A 20,963-nucleotide genomic window follows, 5' to 3' on the forward strand; every position below is an offset into this window, starting at 1 on the left:
CTCTTTCGTCTAGCAAGTTTTCCGTCTTGCGAGGCATTCGTCTTGCGGGGCACCACTGTATTTCGTAGCGTTGGAAGGGACCCTGAGGGTCATCCAGTCCAACTCCATGCAATAATTTAGTTTAATTCAACAAAATTGATTAACTTGATCCCCTGATGCCAGCTTTTCAAAGTCTGCTGGTCATTTACACTTCCTGTGTATACTGTTGTTCTTTACATTTTAAGCAATGTGCTCCTTGTATTCTCTTTCCTCCACCCTGGCACCCCTTACAGTCTGCTTGAATTTATTTTGCCACAAGTGTGTGTTCCATTTTGTTCCCTACATTTGAACAAGACTTAGGTTTTCTGAAAGATGCCTTCTTGCCTCAAATAGTTTCCTTGACTCTGCTCATTAACCACGCTGGCATCCTCTTGGCTGTGGTGGCACCTTTCCAATTTATTCTAGCTGAGCTTCTGTTATTGAGGTTTTGGTGCCGCCCCACTTTGGGACAGAGATTCGACCCCTTTGGCTTTCCTTTTCAAAATTCTTTATACTAATTCCTTAGTTTTTGTAAGTTTCCTCAATTTGAAGTCAAACATGACTGAGTTGGACCTCCTTGGCCTTTGTTCAGTCATAAATATATTGAATTTGATAGCACTTGGGTCGGCATTTCCAGTTGGTTCAACCCCACTTAAGTATCCTGCCCCAAAGTCCTAAGCAGCACTTAAGATCTCAGCCTAGACTGTTGGTAAGGGGAAATCCTTGCCAGGTGGGGTATAAAAATGTAATAAAACACATAAAATAAGTAGAAAACCAACGTATGGGCAGTGATGTGCGATCCCCTCCCCTGGAAAAGTGGATTTTGTGTGATCCCTTGGCATATTCACTTAATGAGGGGTGAACGATGCATGTGTGAACTTGCCGCAAGAAGGTGATTTCAGGTGCATCTGGGGAGCTTATAGATGGCACTTGAAGCATGAATGGGGAGCCGGTGCCCCTCAATATGTTGCTGGACTCCAGTTCCCATCATCCCTGACCATTGGCCATGCTGGCAGGGCATGGTGGGAGCTGGAATACAACAACATCCCGAAGGCCACAGGCTCCCCATTCCTGGATTAAAACATCCACTGTATATTTTGGAATCTTGTTTGTCTGTTTAATGTGCATTTTTGGACACACCTTAAGATCATTGTGACCTAATTGCCAATTACTGTCCCTGAGTTCAACACACAGGCTTTCTTCCGTGTTTGGATACAGCTGGACGCCATTTTGAATCAAGATGGCTGACTGGACCCTCCAGAACAACACTGATTTAAAAACTGCAGTGATTTTGTTGTGGTCGTCATTACTTAGGGTTGTATCCAGTGATGCTCCTACTCAGAGTAGACGGATTGAAGTGAATGGGCATGACTAACTTAGGTCCATTAATTTCAGTGCGTCTACACTGAGTAGGACTTTGCTAGATATAGCCCTTAGGATTCCAGAGGATTGCCTGTGTATGAGGCTGCTAGTCAGTAAATAAAGTCCTGCTTATCCAGAAAGTTCCTTTCCAGTTGTCCTTCTGTTCTCTGGCTTCCATAATAAATGCCCATAACCAGCTGTTCCCTGGGTTCATTCCCTTCCCTTCTCTCTTTAGGGTCTAAAAATCCTTTGCAGTGGACTTAGGCCCAATCTGTACTATACATTTCAAGCAGTACTGGAGCTCTTCAAGCAGTCATGGCTTCCTGCAAAGAATTCTGGGAAGTGTAGTTTTAAAAAGGGGGGGGGGCTGAAAGTTGCTAGGAGACCCATAATGCCCATTCTACACTTTTGGTGTGGCAGCTTTTACACTTCAGAACTCCCTGCTCAATGACTAAATCTTTTGTGTTTAGGCAATGCTAAAATCTTTTGTGTTTAGGGAATCCTACCTGGACATGTTAAATGGATGTGTGTTTTAATCTGGAGTACTAGTTTAGAATGTATACCGTATTTTTCGCACCATAGGGCGCACTGGACCATAGGGCGCACCTAGTTTTTATGAGGGGAAATAAAGAAAAAATATTATTTCCCCCATCCAGCCCCAAAGAGCAAAGAAGCCAAGACAGCGAGCGGGATCCATCCAACCGGGAGAGGCTGCGCACGGCTTTGGCAGAAGCCAAGACAGCGAGTGGGATGGATCCAGCTTGCTGTGTTGGCTTCGTTTTTAGCCGCAGGGCTGGGACGGGGGAAGCCCGAGCTTCCCCAGCCCCCAGAACGGGTCCGGGAACGGTGGCAAGGTTGCGCACAACATCGCCTTCGCTCCCGGAGCTTGCTGCTATCTGGAAGCCTTCTGAGCCTGGCGGATAGCTGCCTGAAGCCCGGGGTGCGCAGCGGGAGTTGGCGCTGTGCTCCCCGGGCTGCAGGCTGCTATCCGCAAGCCTTCGGAGCCCAGCGGGAACTCCCGTCGCGCTCCGAAGGCTTGCAGATAGCTGCCTGAAGCCTGGAGAGCGAGAGGGGTCAGTGCGCACCGACCCCTCTCGCTCTCCAGGCTTCAGCGAAAGCCTGCATTCGCTCCATAGGACGCACATTTCCCCTTCATTTTTGGAGGGGGAAAAGTGCGTCCTATAGAGCGAAAAATACGGTACTTTTTAAACTCCTGGTTCTAGTCACCTTTTTATATAAACTTGTTATGAACATTGGTTTCTACAGACATTTTTCATCTGCTTTGTAAACTGCTTAGAGGTTTCATTTGCAATCACGTGGTATACAACTTTTGTTGACCGAATAAAATGCAAATACAGTCAAACCTCGGTTCCCGAACGGCTCCGTTTTTTAACGTTTCGGCTCCCGAACGCCGAAAACCCGGAAGTAAATGCTCAGTTTTTTGAAGATTTTTCGGAAGCCAAACGTCCAACACGGCTTCCGCTTGAGTGCAGGAAGCTCCTGCAACCAATCAGAAGCCGTGCCTCAGTTGTTGAACGTTTTGGAAGCCAAACAGGCTTCCGGAACAGAGTATGTTCAACAACTGAGGTTTGACTGTAGTCATAGAATCATAGAATTGGAAGAGACCACAAGGGCCATCGAGTCCAACCCCCTGCCAAGCAGGAAACACCATCAGAGCACTCCTGACATATGGTTGTCAAGCCTCTGCTTAAAGACCTCCAAAGTAGGAGACTCCACCACACTCCTTGGCAGCAAATTCCACTGTCGAACAGCTCTTACTGTCAGGAAGTTCTTCCTAATGTTTAGGTGGAATCTTCTTTCTTGTAGTTTGGCTCCATTGCTCCGTGTCCCCTTCTCTGGAGCAGCAGAAAACAACCTTTCTCCCTCCTCTATGTGACATCCTTTTATATATTTGAACATGGCTATCATATCACCCCTTAACCTCCTCTTCTCCAGGCTAAACATGCCCAGCTCCCTTAGCCGTTCCTCATAAGGCATCGTTTCCAGGCCTTGGACCATTTTGGTTGCCCTCCTCTGGACACGTTCCAGTTTGTCAGTGTCCTTCTTGAACTGTGGTGCCCAGAACTGGACACAGTACTCCAGGTGAGGTCTGACCAGAGCAGAATACAGTGGCACTATTACTTCCCTTGATCTAGATGCTATACTCCTATTGATGCAGCCCAAAATTGCATTGGCTTTTTTAGCTGCCGCGTCACACTGTTGGCTCATTTCAAGTTTGTGGTCAACCAAGACTCCTAGATCCTTTTCACATGTACTGCTCTCAAGCCAGGTGTCACCCATCTTGTATTTGTGCCTCTCATTTTTTTTGCCCAAGTGCAATACTTTACATTTCTCCCTGTTAAAATTCATCTTGTTTGTTTTTGCCCAGTACTCTAATCTGTCAAGGTCGTTTTGAAGTGTGATCCTGTCCTCTGGGTTGTTAGTCACCCCTCCCAGTTTGGTGTCATCTGCAAATTTGATCAGGATGCCCTTGAGTCCATCATCCAAGTCGTTGATAAAGATGTGGAATAAGACCGGGCCCAAGACAGAACCCTGTGGCACTCCACTAGTCACTCTTCTCCAGGATGAAGAGGAACCATTGAGGAGCACCCTTTGGGTTCGGTCAGTCAGCCAGTTACAAATCCACTGAGTGGTAGCATAGTCAAGACCGCATTTTACCAGCTTCTTTACAAGAATATCATGGGGCACCTTGTCAAATGCCTTGCTGAAATCAAGGTAGGCCACATCCACTGCGTTCCCTTCATCTACCAGGCTTGTAATTCTGTCAAAAAACGAGATCAGGTTAGTCTGACAATCCTACCTGGACATGTAAAATGGATGTGTGTTTTAATCTGGAGTACTAGTTTAGAATGTATACCGTATTTTTCGCACCATAGGGTGCACCGGACCATAGGGCGCACCTAGTTTTTATGAGGGGAAATAAAGAAAAAAAAATTATTTCCCCCATCCAGCCCCAAAGAGCAAAGAAGCCAAGGCAGCGAGCGGGATCCATCCAGCTGGCTGTCTTGGCTTCCTCTTTAGCCGCGCGCAACCTCTCCAGCCGGGGGAGGCTGCGCACGGCTTTGGCAGAAGCCAAGACAGCGAGCGGGATGGATCCGGCTTGCTGTGTTGGCTTCATTTTTAGCCACGGGGCTGGGGCTGGGGAAGCCCGAGCTTCCCCCGACCCCAGCCCCCAGAATGGGTCCGGGAGCGGTGGCAAGGTTTCGCGCAACATCGCCTTTGCTCCCGGAGCTTGCTGCTATCTGGAAGCCTTCTGAGCCTGGCAGATAGCTGCCTGAAGCCCGGAGTGCGCAGTGGGAGTTGGCGCTGCGCTCCCCGGGCTGCAGGCTGCTATCCGCAAGCCTTCGGAGCCCAGCGGGAACTCCCGTCGCTCTGAAGGCTTGCGGATAGCTGCCTGAAGCCTGAAGAGCGAGAGGGGTCAGTGCACACCGACCCCTCTCGCTCTCCAGGCTTCAGGGAAAGCCTGCATTCGCTCCATAGGACGCACACACAGTTCCCCTTCATTTTTGGAGGGGAAAAGTGCGTCCTATAGAGCGAAAAATACGGTACTTTTTAAACTCCTAGTTCTAGTCACCTTTTTATATAAACTTGTTATGAACATTGGTTTCTACAGACATTTTTCATCTGCTTTGTAAACTGCTTAGAGGTTTCATTTGCAATCACGTGGTATACAACTTTTGTTGACCGAATAAAATGCAAATACAGTCAAACCTCGGTTCCCGAACGGCTCCGTTTTTTAACGTTTCGGCTCCCGAACGCCGAAAACCCGGAAGTAAATGCTCAGTTTTTTGAAGATTTTTCGGAAGCCAAACGTCCAACACGGCTTCCGCTTGAGTGCAGGAAGCTCCTGCAACCAATCAGAAGCCGTGCCTCAGTTGTTGAACGTTTTGGAAGCCAAACAGGCTTCCGGAACAGAGTATGTTCAACAACTGAGGTTTGACTGTAGTCATAGAATCATAGAATCATAGAATTGGAAGAGACCACAAGGGCCATCGAGTCCAACCCCCTGCCAAGCAGGAAACACCATCAGAGCACTCCTGACATATGGTTGTCAAGCCTCTGCTTAAAGACCTCCAAAGTAGGAGACTCCACCACACTCCTTGGCAGCAAATTCCACTGTCGAACAGCTCTTACTGTCAGGAAGTTCTTCCTAATGTTTAGGTGGAATCTTCTTTCTTGTAGTTTGGATCCATTGCTCCGTGTCCGCTTCTCTGGAGCAGCAGAAAACAACCTTTCTCCCTCCTCTATGTGACATCCTTTTATATATTTGAACATGGCTATCATATCACCCCTTAACCACCTCTTCTCCAGGCTAAACATGCCCAGCTCCCTTAGCCGTTCCTCATAAGGCATCGTTTCCAGGCCTTGGACCATTTTGGTTGCCCTCCTCTGGACACGTTCCAGTTTGTCAGTGTCCTTCTTGAACTGTGGTGCCCAGAACTGGACACAGTACTCCAGGTGAGGTCTGACCAGAGCAGAATACAGTGGCACTATTACTTCCCTTGATCTAGATGCTATACTCCTATTGATGCAGCCCAGAATTGCATTGGCTTTTTTAGCTGCCGCGTACTGAAGATGGGCTAAGGCCGAGGTTTTTAAACTGTGGTCGCCAACCAGGTGCCCATAAACCTTCACACAGTTGCAATTGGACCCTTGCCAGTAGCAAAACGCGCCTGGGGAATTTCTAACATAGCTCCCTGCACCTGCGCAAAGGTTTCTGCCTTGATAATCATGCCTCCAGAGAGAGCCACAGAAATTTAAATGATTGAAATGATAGCGTTTGAGAGATGTAAGGGAGCTTGTAGGTGGTCCAGACTAGCCTTCGCCAACCCGGTGCCCTGCAGACGTTTTGAAACACAAATCCCATCCCCCACTGGACTACTGTGCTGCCTTCCATGTGGGGTCTCCTTTGCGCTTGATCCAGAAGCTGCAGCTAGCGCAAAATGCGTCCGCTCGGTTACTGACAGGAGTGAGACTCTGTCTGCATATGATGCCTCCGCTCAGAGATCTTCCCGTTTGCAAACAGGCCAAGTTCAAGGTGTTGCTATTCGGCTTGGGAGCAGTTTGCTTTCCAGATTGCCTTACCATATTTGACCACTTCATTCTGCAGAATCGGGACTTGTTATGGGTGCCACACACGGCAATACCCATTCTGCGTGTGTAATAAATATTTTAACATGCCAGCATTTACACTTTTGACACCAGGCAGGCAATTTTGCTGTATTCTTTTTGGCACCGGTTTGAAACATTTTTGTGAGGCAAGCATAGCCAGACATGTAGACGTTACCTGTATTTTATCTTTTTTTAATCTTTTGAATGCTTTTGAATTTTGGTTTTATCAATAATTTAAATTTTTAGAGGGTTTTTTTAAAGCAATAAAACAGTTTATAAATTAAAGGTAAAATTAGGTCCAGTGATGGCCGACTCTGGAGTTGCGGCGCTCATCTCACTTTATTGGCTGAGGGAGCCGGCGTACAGCTTCCGGGTCATGTGGCCAGCATGACTAAGCCGCTTCTGGCGAACCAGAGCAGCACATGGAAACACTGTTTACCTTCCCGCCAGAGCGGTACCTATTTATCTACTTGCACTTTGACGTGCTTTCAAACTGCTAGGTTGGCAGAAGCAGGGACCGAGCAACGGGAGCTCACCCTGTCACGGGGATTCAAACCGCGGACCTTCTGATCGGCAAAGTCCTAGGCTCTGTGGTTTAACCCACAGCGCCACCCGCGTCCCAATGTTTATAAATTAAGTAATAGTAAAAGTCTTTTGCAATCCAGCCTAGCTCAATACAGGATGCAACTACACCGTCTCTTGACAGATGTCTCTCCGGACTTTGCTTAAATTTTCTAACAGGATAATCCTGTACATGTTGACTCAGAAACAAGCCTCATCATATAAATGCCGCCTGTGGAAAAAGCTTCTGGCATCAATCACAACTTACCAGAAAAGGGGAACAATGAATTAGGGGAGCAACTCTCCTTTGTGGAAAGGTTGCAACAGTGGGGCCTTTTGGTTGAGAGGAAAGGCGAGGAAGAGGGAACAGGCTAGAGGCGCGTACAGTTTTGTGCAGTGTGGATAAAGCACTAAAATTTGTCGTCATCCAACAAAGCTGAATGTTCTGGAATCCTGCGCCGCCCAGGCCACGTGACGCAGAGGATGGGATGCAATCGGAAGCCGCGATGGGTTTCTGTAAATGTCCCTGACAAATTGGGATAGTTGAGCGATAGGACTCTCCAGTCAGGCAAAAGCACCTGAGGGGGAGGGGGGAGCAAGGCTGGTGAGGGACATGTCCCCAAGTGTCACATAGAGTGTCCTGGAAAGCCACACCTGGAACAAAGGCTGGAAGTTTCCCATCTCTATCAGAGGTAAAGGTAAAGGGACCCCTGACCATTAGGTCCAGTCGTGACCGACTCTGGGGTTGTGGCGCTCATCTCACTTTATTGGTCGAGGGAGATGGCGTACAGCTTCCGGGTCATGTGGCCAGCATGACTAAGCTGCTTCTGGCGAACCAGAGCAGTGCACCTTCCCGCTGGAGCGGTACCTATTTATCTACTTGCATTTTGACGTGCTTTCGAACTGCTAGGTTGGCAGGAGCAGGAACTGAGCAACGGGAGCTCACTCCGTCACAGGGGATTCAAACTGAGCGGGGATTCGAACCGCCAACCTTCTGATTGGCAAGTCCTAGGCTGTGTGGTTTAACCCACAGCGCCACCCGCATCCCTATCTCTATCATACAGGATTAAAAAAAAAACCTAGACTCAGCCAAACCACGCTGCCTCTTGTCTGATGAAGTGCAGCCTTCGCTTCCTGTTCCTCACACACTTGCTGCATCATGGGATGGGAGGTTATGGGCTGTTCTTATTTTTATCTTTTATGTGTTATTATATTGTGATTTTATCTTGGGAACAGCGCAGAGACCTGCGGAATTGAGTCATCTGCTTGGACACTCTGAGAACAGGAAACTGAATTTGATGGACCACTGACCTCCTGCAGGCTTCTCTCACTTTCTGACTTACTGTTGAACGTGGCGCAAGTTTGTGTTGTATCAGTTGGCGTGTGTGGCTGTACTGTGAATTGAACGTTGCCCTTTGTGGCTTGTCCAAGTTACCCAAGATTGATCGGAAGGCTGATGGAGCAATAAATATGTCCTTCTGTGAATGTGTGTGTGCCAGCCACCTTGACAGGAGCACCTATGTGGCCTAATAATAATAATACTTTTAATAATACAGTGGTACCTCGGGTTAAGTACTTAATTCGTTCCGGAGGTCTGTTCTTAACCTGAAACTGTTCTTAACCTGAAGCACCACTTTAGCTAATGGGGCCTCCTGCTGCCGCCGCCGCACGCTATCTGTTCTCATCCTGAAGCAAAGTTCTTAACCCGAGGTACTATTTCTGGGTTAGCGGAGTCTGTAACCTGAAGCGTATGTAACCCGAGGTACCACTGTATAAAAACACAATAAAATGTCAAACATTAAAAACTTCCCTAAACAGGGCTGCCTTCAGATGTCTTCTAAAAGTCAGACAGTTGTTTATTTCCTTGACATCCACAGGGAGGGTGCCACAGCTGAGAATGCCCTTTGCCTGGTTCACTTCTCTCCTGAATAAATGCTCCCTGGGACTAGAAGTGTATGATAACTACCATCCTATTGCAAATACAGGAAGCTGGTTGCGCAAGGCGAGGACCATTTTCCCCACCCTAATCCCATCGTAACAGTTCTCTTTCCCCCACTCCAAGCTTTCCAGTCATGCATTTTACTACCCAAGACAGGCTCATTTCTTTATTAATATCACCAACCATGTACAAATGAATAATAACAAATAGCAGGATTTGCTTCCTAGTTCTTAAAAAAATTCATTTGAAGAATATACATTCCCTGGTGCGACAAGAACTGACTTCCAGGGTCTTGAACAACTGTGATTGTGTTATTCGTAACAACAACCCCGGGATGTAGGTTGCCAATATTTGCCTCCCTTTCTTGGCTAAGTGGGGATCTGAACCCAGATCTCTCAGGTCTTAGTCTGAAACTAATAAAACTGTAATGACTTGACAAAGAAAGGATGAAATAAGGCAGTTTTATACATTTTACTTCCACCAGCCCATCTACTTGAAAGAAGTACCCTAGCTGCTTATCGACAAACCCCTTTGGTTTTTTTTAAAAAAATAGAAGCTACCAACCGGGACAGAGAGGAGGAAAGGATCCCTCAAACTCCAGATGACTTTTTGCAGAGAAAGAGGGAGCAAAATAGTCTGAATTATCTGGAGGGCACTAGGCTGAAAAAGGCTAATAAAGAGCATGGCTGGGAATGTGCTCTGTGAGCATACAATTTTCATTTTACAGGATTTTCCACCTATGTGAGCTCTTTAATCGAGATCAGTGGTTCCCAAAATGGCTAGTACCACCCCCTGGGGGGGATTTCCTAGCTGGGGGCTAAGAGGCAACAGGAGAATTGGAAGGGACCCCAGGGGTCATCTAGACCAACCCCCTGCTGTGCAGGAATCACAGCTAAAGCATCCACGACAGACAACCATCCAACCTGTTTAAAAACCTACAACAAAATGGATCAAGTTCACCAGTTTGTTAAAATAAATTAAACCAAGTCATTCCCAAGCCGGAATTATTTTATTGTGTTACTATCTTAAGGAAATTGTGCAAACTGCTATCCTGAATAATGATTTTGAAACAGTATGGGTTGGGGCACTGGGCACAAGTTTATCAAAACAATGGCCCAAAAAAAGTTTGGGAACCGCTGATCTGCAGTAAGGATAGGGAAACCCGTGAGCCCTCAGAAGCTGTTGGGCTACAACACTCACAATTCCTGACCATCAGCCATGCTGACTGGGGCTTAAGGGGACTTGATCCAGAGGAGAGCTATGGGATTCTCCAACTCTAGTGTAAAGAGCATATGAATGACATTTGAAGCACATCCCATTTGATCCAGGAAGCCCAAGGATTGTGCTGCTATACAGTGGTACCTCGGGTTAAGAACTTAATTCATTCTGGATGTCCGTTCTTAACCTGAAACTTCTTAACCTGAGGTAACACTTTAGCTAATGGGGCCTCCTGCTGCCACTGCACGATTTCTGTTCTCATCCTGAGGTAAAGTTCTTAACCCAAGGTACTATTTCTGGCTTAGCGGAGTCTGTAACCTGAAGCGTCTGTAACCTGAAGCGTCTGTAACCCGAGGTACCACTGTACAGTGTAATCACACGTCAACCCTCTCTCTGGAGCGGCACCACAACTGGAACAGCAGTGCGTCACAACCGGCCAGAATTTCTCAGGAAATGCTCAGGCGGAGCCTTCATCTGTTCCCACAGGAGTTTCTCCACCTTTGTGGGTTATCTGATGCTTAGTCAGGATTGCGCTTCGGCTAAAGCTCTTCCCGCACTGTGAGCACTGGTAGGGCTTCTCTCCCGTGTGCACTCTCAGGTGCGAGGTCAGGTGGTCGCTCCGATGGAAGCTCTTCCCGCACTCCGAGCATTTGTACATCTTCTCCTCCGTGTGGATTCTCCGGTGCAAAGTAAGGTGTGGTCTCTGGCTGAAGGACTTCCCACACTCCAGACACTGGTAAGGTTTCTCCCCCGTGTGGATCCTTCGATGCAAAGTGAGGTGCGTGCTCTGATTGAAGCATTTCCCGCACTCCTGGCACTTGTAGGGCTTCTCCCCGGTGTGGATTCTCTGGTGAGAGGTAAGGTGTGTGCTCTGGCTGAAGCTCTGCCCGCACTCCTTGCACTTGTACGGCCTTTCCCCTGTGTGGATGGTGCGGTGGATTGTCAGCCGCCTGCTGTGACTGAAGCTCTTGCCGCACTCCAGGCACGTAAACGGCTTCTCTCCCGTGTGGGTTATTTTGTGGAGGATAAAATAGGTGCTCTGGCTGAAGCTCTTCCCGCACTCCAAGCACTTGTACCGTTTTTCTCCCGTGTGCATCCTCTGGTGCTGAGAGAGATGCCCGCTCTGCCTGAAACCCTTCCCGCACTCAAAGCACTGATAGGGCCTCTTCTCGGTGTGGATTCTCTGGTGTACGTTAAGGCGTGACTTAGAACAAAACATTTTCCCGCACACAGGGCACTTGTTCCTTCTCTTTTCCTCCTGCACATCTACTTGGGCTGGGGCTTCGTGGGCCTCCCCATCTTTGCTGGCAGCATTGGACGGACTCCCGCGCTTATCTCTGGCGGACGTTTTCCTGCCTTGCTGCCTCGTGGCTTCATCTTGAGTACTGGTGCTGACACCCACGTCTAGATCTTCCATTTTTGTAGATGCTCCTCCTGGTTCGCCTTCGTTTTCCCCCTCCCAGCGTCCTCCTACTGGAGCAGAGAAAGAAATGAGAGCCAAGGGGAAGAGACACCAGTTAACTGGAATATTATTTCATCAGTCCCCAAAAGAAGCAAGCAAGCATTCCCTATTGACAGATAATCTGGGCCTTGGCCTACTACTACTACTACTAATAATTTATTATTTATACCCCACCCATCTGGCTGAGTTTCCCCAACCACTCTGGGCGGCTCCCAATCAAGTGTTAAAAACATTTTTATTAAAAACTTCCCTAAACAGGGCTGCCTTCAGATGTCTTTTAAAGATAAGATAGCTGCTTATTTCCTTCACATCTGAAGGGAGGACGTTCCACAGGGCAGGTGCCACTACCGAGAAGGCCCTCTGCCTGGTTCCCTGTAACCTCACTTCTCGCAATGAGGGAACAGCCAGAAGGCCCTCGGCGCTGGATCTCAGTCTCCGGGCTGAACAATGGGGGTGGAGACGCTCCTTCAGGTATACAGGACCGAGGCCTGAACAAGTATACCTGAACAAGTGTCTCCACCCCCCATCGTTCTGGGCCTTGATGCTCCACCACTAAGCTTCTCCTCCCCAAAGGTTCTCCTCCTCCTTTTCTCTCTGCTCAAGTACACATTGGAGGTTTTTCAGCACAGGCTGGATGGCCATCTGTCATGGATGCTTTAGCTGAGATTCCTGCATTGCAGGGGGTTGGACTAGATGACCCCAGGGTCCCTTCCAGCTCTACGATTCTACGTTCACCTTACCCAGCGAATCTTGGCCATCCTCCTGCTTGACTCCCTGGGACACAAGCCTCTGTGCACTGTCTGGAGCAGCATCCTCTGCCTCGGGGAAGGTAGCGGCCCAGTCCATCAACAGCACCGACACCTGAAACGGTTAGGGATTACAGTGGTGCCTCGCAAGACGAAAAGAATCCGTTCTGTGATTCTCTTCGTCTAGCGGTTTTTTTCGTCTTGCGAAGCAAGCCCATTGAAGGATTAGCGGATTAGCACTATTAACGGCTTTTAGCGGCTTATCTGCTGATCGGATCAGCTGATAAGCGGCTTAGCGCTATTAGCGGCTTTTAGTTGCTTTTAGCGGCTTATCTGCTGATCGGATCAGCTGATAAGCGGCTTAGAAAAAGGGGGGGGAGGGAAAAAACCCCAGCAGGAACTCGCAAGACATTGTCGTCTTGCGAAGCAAGCCCATAGGAGATTCGTTTTGCGAAGCACCTCCAAAACGGAAAACTCTTTCATATAGCGAGTTTTCCGTCTTGCGAGGCATTCGTCTTGTGGGGCACCACTGTACCAAGAGAGGTAAGAGGGGGGGCAATGGGTCAGCGCGCCTGGCTGCTAACCAGAAGGCTGTTGCTTCAAGCCCACCCAGGGATGGCTGTGGGCAGGATTTCTGCATTGCAGAGGGTTGGGCTGGATGACCGCTGGGGTCCCCTCCAACTCTACAATTCTATGAGAAATCTTGACCAGGGGGTGCCCTCAGCCTTGCCAAGTTCAATGAGGCAGTTTGGAACAGGTTTAAAGCCACCCCATATGCAAAAAGCACCATCTTGGCGCATGGTCCTTAAAAATGGTGTGTTTCTTGGGTTCTTCCTTTCCTAGGTTGGGAAGGGAAGTGTGTGTCCTCAGAAGCAGGAGAACGATAGGCAGCGCCATGGATTAAGTGTCCCTGCTGATCTTGAACGTCAATCGCCCATGTATTGCCCACCCTTCACTGGCAAGTCTCAAAGCAGCCTACAGAAAAAGTAAACTCATAAATTAAAAACGGCGAAAAACATTTGTTACTAATAATATTATTATTATTAGGATTATTTTGGTGGTGGTTGTTTATTGCCATCCCTTCAGTGGCAGGATAGGTTACAACATAGCTGTCAACTTTTCCCTTTTCTTGTGAGGAATCCTATTCGGAATAAGGGAATTTCCCTTAATAAAAGGGAAACGTTGACAGCTATGGGTTACAACCGTTTAAAATCAGGAATTAAAAATAATTTAAACAGATTTTGGGCACTGAAAACTGGATGGGTTCCAAAAACACACGTGTGAGGTGTCAAGAAATAAGTGCACCTTTCGCAAGTTTGCAACCCCCGACCCGCTCTCATCAGATCTTGGGGGTGCCTGGGAATAATAATAATAATAATAATAATAATAATACAGTGCAGCCCTATCGGCAACACAAAACCTTTGAGGATCTTGAAAAACAGGATAAATCCTTTTTATAAGTTGAACAGAAGTAAGAACATTTTATAAAAAAGACAAGCAGGATAAATCACTGACTGCACAGTTTCCTTGCTTGCTTGCTTGCAATATCCTGCTGTTCAGGATCCACAAACTAAGAAGTCTTCCTAGTCATCATCCCTTTGCATATTATTCCATGAAAAACCCCACTTTTGCCTTCCTGCTTCTCCGCCTCGGCTCTTCTCTCCTAAATCCTCTTTGAGCAAACAGGCTCCGCAGGCGCTGATCTCCACCACGAAACAATTCAATGAACAGCAACACCCCTAAAACACACACACACACAACCCCCTCCCTAAAAGAGGAGGGGCAGGAAATGACTTCAGCCCCTTTGCAGATCTTTCCTTCCTGCCAATTCGCTTTTCTAGGGGTGCAAACTCGCACACTTTAACCCTTAAGCCGAATTGCAACGAGGCAAACCCAGTTCCATATTGGGAACTGTAGTTTGCCCGGCACCCGGCGCCCTTACACTACAGTTCTTATGTTTTTGTTTTTTTTTCGGGGGGAAGGAGAATGTGCTTTTAATATATGATGCCTACACACGAGAGCCAATGTGATGTAGTATTTAAGGGTGCTGGACTAGGACCGGGGGAGACCTGAGTTCAAATCCCTCCTGGGCCAGGAAGCTGGACAGGCAACTGCCTCTCAGCCTAGGCTACCTTGCAAGGTTGTATTGGGGATCAAATGAAGAGGGGGAGAACCATGAACACTACTTCTTGAAGAAATAAAGGTAAGAAATAAATACCATAATTAGCACATCAAATCTTTGCAATGGAGGAGCTCAGGGCGAAGACCTCAGTTCAAATCTCGCCTCTGTGCCCAAACTCCACAGAGTAAGGGGTCCAATTGCTGGAGAGGAGGGGGCTCTTGAGGCCGGATCCTGGTTGCTGGTTTTCCACAGGCATCTAGTTGGCCACTGTAGGAAAAGGATGCTGAACTCGATGGGCCATTGGCCTGACTCTGCTAACTCTCTTTTTCTATGCGCACAGCTAGCAAGATGTTTGCCCGCGAAGCTGCTCCGTACCAGAGGTTAGCCTATTTGTTCACCAAGGCCAGTATTGCCTGCACGGGCTGGCAGCGGCTCTATCGGGTCTCCAGCACAGAAAGGTCCTCCCTTCGCCTTTTAAGTGGCCGATACCAAGGGGACCTTCTGCATGTCAAACATATGCTCTGCCACCGAACTACAGCCCCTAAAATGCATGCGCACTTAGGCTTTTATTTGCACTGTCAGACCTACTCTGATGATTCCAATTTGACACAGGCGAGGGATATTTAAAAAATACAAAGGAAAGCCCCTCGGTGCTCTGGTTGTCACAAAGAGTTAAGCTGAGAGAGTCGGGATTTCTAGAGCGGCACTCCGGACGGAAATTGTTATGACTATTGAAGGTCCTCCTCTTCCTTTTCTCCCCCTTAGCGACTCTATGGTGCTTTTCTTTGCTGCAAAGTAGAGGCTGGAAAAGAGATTTTTCAGCTCCCGGGAGGGAATCCGGTAAGTGGGAAGCGCCTTGAGGCAGGAGCAGAGAGCTCGCCTGGAATAGGAAGGTTTGCTTTAGGGATCTAAGAGGACTCCCTGCTGGATCAGACAGACCCCTCCCAGACCAGCCTCCCGCTCCCAGCCAGACCTCTCTGGGATGCTCAGAGGCGGCGAGGCAGCAGCAAACCTCTGGCTGCTCTCCGCCTCCAGCATTTTGCAGGTTAACTGCTCCTGAACATGCAGGTTCCGCGGAGCTGTGATGAGTTTTAGAACATCCTCTGTGGATTTCTCTATCCCACCCCCCACCCCTTTTAAACATAAAGTCTATCAAGGACTATTCTTCATCATGGCTATGTCTTCAGGGACATTATGTCAGGGGTGGTCAGAAGTCAGATGGGGGGTGGGATTTGCAGTAGATCACTAAGTGCCTCTAAGGCTCCTTGATTGCCAGTTGGTTAGAAATAGCAGCAGCAACTCCTTCTCCCGCCCTGCAGAAATGAAAGGAACAGCTTCTGGATGTGAGAAAGCGCAGTGGGAAACCAGGACTGGACTCTCATGTGAAAGGGCTGTAATCAGGGTGCCATCTGCACTATGCGTTTAGCACAATCTAATTCCACTTTAAACTTCCCCCAAAGAATCCTGGGAACTGTGATTTGTTAAGAGCGCTGAGAGGAGACCCCCTATGCCCCTCACAGAGCTACAGTTCTCTGAGGACTGAGCATGCTCAGTGTGCACAGAATACTGACTGATGATTGGTAGGATGGAAAACATGGGGGCAGAGAATGGAATGGAGTATCCTGAACAGGAGTCTTCCACGCTGCAACCTTTTGCTGCAGATCCCACTGATTCTCTTTCCTTGCAGAGGCACTGGGCCTTATCAACAATCCTGGACCTGGCAGTTGACATCATTGAGAAACATGGGATAGCAGTGTGTGAGTGACCCCTGCCAAGCCCCGGAGTTAAGAGAGGTGATGGCGTCCGAACGCAGGAATGCAGCTGTCTGGGCTGTCCCCCGAGATGTCCTGCTGAAGGAGGAGGCATCGGAGTCTGAACCGGAGGAGGCTGCAGGAACAGGCCCCTTGGCCGTCCGCTCAGAGAGCCTCAAGGAATTGTGGGAAGGGACCATAACAGAGCACATTAAGCAGGAACCCGAGGAAGGGCCTCAGGAGGAGTGCTGGGAAGCTCAGTGTCAGGGGCTCCTGAAGGCTGTGCGGTCTCCGCAGCCTGAGCCAGGAAACCTGCAGCTGGCCAGCAATGGCCCAAGGGACGCTCAGGCTTCCTTTGAGGGGCGACCAGACACTGGGCGAGGCAGGGTGATCCGCCACCTGCCCGGCCCTGGAGGAGACGTCCCCCCGCCCACCCACAGCATATTGGCCCTGGATCGTGGAGAAGTGAAGAAGGAGGCTCCCAGCCAGGAGGTGGAACGCCTGTGCTTCAGGCAGTTCCTCTACCAGGAGGCCGAGGGGCCCCGAGATCTCTGTGGGATGCTGTGGAGGCTCTGCCATCGGTGGCTGCAGCCGGAGAGGCGCACCAAGGAGCAGATCCTGGAGCTGGTGATCCTGGAGCAGTTCCTGGCCGTCCTGCCCCCGGAGATGCAGAACTGGGTCAGGGAAGGCGGGCCGGAGACTTGCGGTCAGGCAGTCGGCCTGGCGGAGGATTTCCTGGAGAGGCAGCAAGAGAACGAGCACGAAATACAACAGGTGAGAGGGCAGGAGATCAGTCCTGGGAAGAACAAAAGGAGCGATGGCAAGGAGCCCGGAGGACTAGCCATTGGGGCAGTTTTTGCTGACTGTAAATATGCATTGGACTGACTACTCCCTTAGATCAGGCATAGGCAAATTCAGCCCTCCAGATGTTTTGGGACAACAATTCCCATCATCCTTGACCCAGTGGTCCTGCTAGCTAGGGATCATGGGAGTTGAAGGTTAAAAACATCTGGAGGGCCGAGTTTGCCTATGCTTTCCCTAGATGGTTCAAAAATGGGATCTGGCTGAATCAGCAGGGGTTGGCTGTATTGGCAAAGTAGAACCTCCAGGTTCTGAGGCAGTGTACCTTAGAACGCCACTTGCTGGGGGAAGACTAAGGATGGTGGACAGCGCACTCTCTGCCCTAACGGACCAGCTTCCACTGCTGTGAACAGGCAGGCAGTGTTGGTTGGAGAGAAGCTATGTGGACACAGGAGTGATGGATTCCTGTGCTCCTGTCCCTGTCTTGAGATGGGCTGCCACATCCTGCCCCAGCTGGTTTAATGCATCCCCCTTCAAAGACAGTACAGAGGACAGCCTTTGCCTGAAGAAGGTCTCCTTGAGATTCTGGAGAGCTGCTGCCAGTCAGTGTAGGCAATACTGTGAAAGATGGGCCAATGGCCTGACCCAGTCAAAGGCAGGGAGCCTGTGGCCCTCCAGATGTTGCTGGACTCCCACTCCCCTGACCCTTCGCAATGCTGGCTGGGGGCTGATGGGAATTAGAGTCCTGTAGCTTCTGGAGAAGCTCCAGAGGTCCCCCACCCCTGAATCTCAGGCGATTTGCACCCATTTCTTTGTCTTGTTCTTTCTGCTGTTTCAGGTCCTCTGGCCCTTCAAGGAGAAAGCGGATGATTCCCCTGAGGCTGACGGGGCTCTGTCAGACTCTGGTGAGTGGCCGCTCACCAAAGTGGAGGATTCGGCTGCTGATGCCCCTTGGCTGGGTAAGGAGTCTTTGGCTGGAGGGAGTTCTCTTGTGGAGCAGGTTGTGCAAATGAGGGGCCACCACAAAAAAGGCTCTGCCCACAGATCTAGTGCCCACCAATTATTATGATTATCATTATGATTTATTTCATTTCTATACAGCTTTATATTTTTAAGAAAAATCTCAAAGCAGTTTACAGAATATTAAAACATCAATAAAACAATTTGAAGAAAGTCAAATATAGAGTACGCAGCCAAAGCAACATAATTAACAGAAAACTAAAATGTGATCTTAAAGATAATAAAATGAAACATTACAAAGGAGGTCAAGTACAGAATACATATTTAGCACAAACAAAGTTAACAAAATAAAAACTTAAACATTTTTTAAAAAAAGATTGCTAAGTAAAGTAAAATATAAAATGCACATTTAAAACAGCATAATTAACAAGAGAATAAAATATTATCATAAGCATGACACGGCTGTTTGGCAGGCACAAAAAGATGGGGCAAAAGAATCCAACTGTTAGGGTTTGTTGTCAGGCATAGCAACGTCCCTCTGGTCTCCCCAGGAGGCTCTTTAGTAGAGCTGGTGAGTGTGGGCCCCGCCCCCTAGGCCTGGTGGAAAGGGCTTTGCAGGGAGCAGCCTTCATGACTCACAGCCAGGTAATCTAACTGCCCTTATAGATGCACTAGCAAGCAGGATCTTTGAGGCCACTCTTACGGCTTGTGTGGGTTCCTGCAGGTGGTCCTTCAAATAACTGGGCCCCAAACCCCTTCTTTGCTGTGTAGTCTGATCCAAGCCGTCCTTTCTTCCTGGTGAAGGGAAATCTCCCTTTGTAAGGATCCTCTTGTTTTTTCCAACAGACCATGAGAGGGCACGTTGGAAGAAGAATCTGCCAATCAATTCTGAAGGAGCTGAACTACGTTGGATGCTGCCAGGGAGATCAGAACAGACAGTTTCCCGTTATCCTTACTGGGGAGAAGCTTCCGAAAACCAGCAGGAAACTCACCCCCATAATGAAGAAGGCAAATCCATTCCTTTCCAGCTCCCTGCCATGCCAGTCCAGCAAAGGTTCCTCAAGGGTGAGACATGCGCTGAGTGCGGAAAGTCCTTTCGCTGCAAGGCGGAGCTCACCGAACACCAGAAAATGCACTCCGGAGAGAAACCCTACATCTGCTCCGACTGTGGGAAGAGCTTCTGCAGTAGGAATGTCCTGGTTGCCCATCAGAGAATCCACACCGGGGAGAACCGCTTCAGTTGCTCAGATTGCGGGAAGAACTTCAGCCAGCAATCGCATCTTACGGCACATGAGAGAACCCACAGGCAAGAGAAGCCCTTCGTTTGCCCAGATTGCGGACAGAGCTTTAGAGGGCACAGTGGGCTTGCGGCTCATCTGAGAATCCACACGGGAGAGAGGCCCTACCATTGCCCAGACTGCGGGAAAAGCTTCCGGCAGAGATTTGACCTTAACCGACACCAGAGAATCCACACGGGAGAGAAACCGCACCAGTGTCCCGACTGTCCCAAAAGCTTCAGGAACAGGTCGGCTTTTGTCGTGCACCGGAGAATCCACACCGAGGAGAAACCGTACCCGTGCTCTGGGTGTGGCAAGCGTTTCCGTCATCGCACAAACCTCCTCACACACGAGAGGCTCCACACGGGAGAGAAGCCCTACAAGTGTACGGTGTGTGATAAGAGCTTTGTCGAAAGCTCGTCCCTTATGAAACACAAGCGAGCCCACACGGGCGAGAAGCCGTACAAGTGTGCCGAGTGTGGGAAATGCTTCTCTCAGAACGCCGGCCTGGTTCAGCACGAGAAGATCCACACGGGAGAAAAACCCTTCCAGTGCCCAGACTGTCCCAAAAGCTTCCGGGACAAGTCGGCCTTTGTTGTTCACCACAGGACGCACACGAGGGAGAAACCGTTTCAGTGCTCGATCTGCGAGAAGAGCTTCAGCCATCGCTCCAACCTTCTCAAGCACGAGAGAACCCACACTGGGGTGAAGCCATACAAGTGCCTAGAGTGCGGAAAGGGCTTCACTCAGAAGTCAAGCCTCCTCTCGCATGCAAGAAGCCATCGGCCCCGTATACCTGAAGCAGCGTCTCCACTCGCATCGTTCAGCCTGGGCATGGAGGTCCAGCTCCGTGGAGGGCCTTCAAGCGGTTCCGTCACTGTGAAAAGTGAAGCTATAGGGAACCAAGCATTGGGCCTTCTCAGTAGTGGCCCCTGCCCTGTGGAATGCCCTCCCCTCAGAGGTCAGAAAGATAAACAACTGCACGACTTTCCGGAGAAATCTGAAGGCAGCTCCGTATCGGGAAGTTTTTAATATCTGGAGTTTCATTGTATTTTTATATTCTGTTGGAGGCCGCCCAGAGTGGCTGGGGCAACCCACTCACATGGGCGGAGTACAAATAATAAATGATGATGATGATGATGATGATGTATACATTGGCTTAGAGGGTGGGGAGTACCGTCTCCCTGGGCATCCATGGAGGAGCAAATGGCTGAACAATAAAATAAGGTCACCTGTCTGCTTTTAGAGATCTCCAGTTTCTTGGCATTTACTGCCATTATTAGTTGGCAACGAGGAATATTAGGAGATGTGTGTGCTTTTTATCTGGTGCGAAAGGAAGGGGAGGGCACCGGGCCACAGTCGTGTCTCATTGCAGATGGCAAGACCTTATTGCGAACGTCCTTTCCCTATCATTCAGTAATTAAATCCTGCAGGGATGAAAGAAGCACCTAAGAAGATCAGGAAACCCAAAGGCCTGTTGAGTCCCAACAGCAGGTTTACCACAGCTTAGTTTAATTTCTTCAAATGCCACTTTCCCGCAAGAACCCCTGTCCCAAAGCGGCTCACAATGAACGTTATAGCTTTGTAGAACTGAATAATTATAAAGATGCCCG

At 49.0% G+C, this 20,963-nt stretch overlaps 2 protein-coding genes across 6 annotated transcripts; one reads left to right on the forward strand and one right to left on the reverse strand.

Annotated features, from left to right (window-relative positions):
• Positions 1-9,165: 9,165 nt before the first annotated feature.
• Positions 9,166-14,748, reverse strand: LOC310701755 (uncharacterized protein). Of its 3 annotated transcripts, none has more exons than XM_083493085.1 (3): positions 14,658-14,748; positions 12,434-12,554; positions 9,166-11,701 (listed from the first exon to the last, which is right to left on the reverse strand). In XM_083493085.1, the coding sequence occupies exons 1-3, from the start codon at positions 14,658-14,660 to the stop codon at positions 10,689-10,691; spliced, it is 1,137 nt and encodes a 378-aa protein (XP_083349211.1). In that variant the 5' UTR covers positions 14,661-14,748; the 3' UTR covers positions 9,166-10,688. The 3 variants fall into 3 exon arrangements, with proteins under 3 accessions (XP_083349211.1, XP_083349210.1, XP_083349212.1); XM_083493084.1 differs by having other exon boundaries at positions 9,166-11,704; positions 14,658-14,742; XM_083493086.1 differs by lacking the exon at positions 14,658-14,748 and adding an exon at positions 14,066-14,215 and having other exon boundaries at positions 9,166-11,704.
• On the forward strand, positions 14,344-20,587 carry LOC310701207 (uncharacterized protein). 3 transcript variants are annotated; one of them, XM_083491720.1, is made up of 4 exons: positions 14,344-14,642; positions 16,249-17,086; positions 17,952-18,072; positions 18,920-20,587. In XM_083491720.1, the coding sequence occupies exons 2-4, from the start codon at positions 16,358-16,360 to the stop codon at positions 20,380-20,382; spliced, it is 2,313 nt and encodes a 770-aa protein (XP_083347846.1). In that variant the 5' UTR covers positions 14,344-14,642; positions 16,249-16,357; the 3' UTR covers positions 20,383-20,587. The 3 variants fall into 3 exon arrangements, with proteins under 3 accessions (XP_083347846.1, XP_083347845.1, XP_083347847.1); XM_083491719.1 differs by lacking the exon at positions 14,344-14,642 and adding an exon at positions 15,277-15,401; XM_083491721.1 differs by lacking the exon at positions 14,344-14,642 and adding an exon at positions 15,425-15,606.
• Positions 20,588-20,963: the final 376 nt, after the last annotated feature.

Source organism: Podarcis liolepis (assembly GCF_965112155.1).
Source record: "Podarcis liolepis genome assembly, chromosome: 2".
Classification (NCBI taxonomy): Eukaryota; Metazoa; Chordata; class Lepidosauria; order Squamata; family Lacertidae; genus Podarcis; species Podarcis liolepis.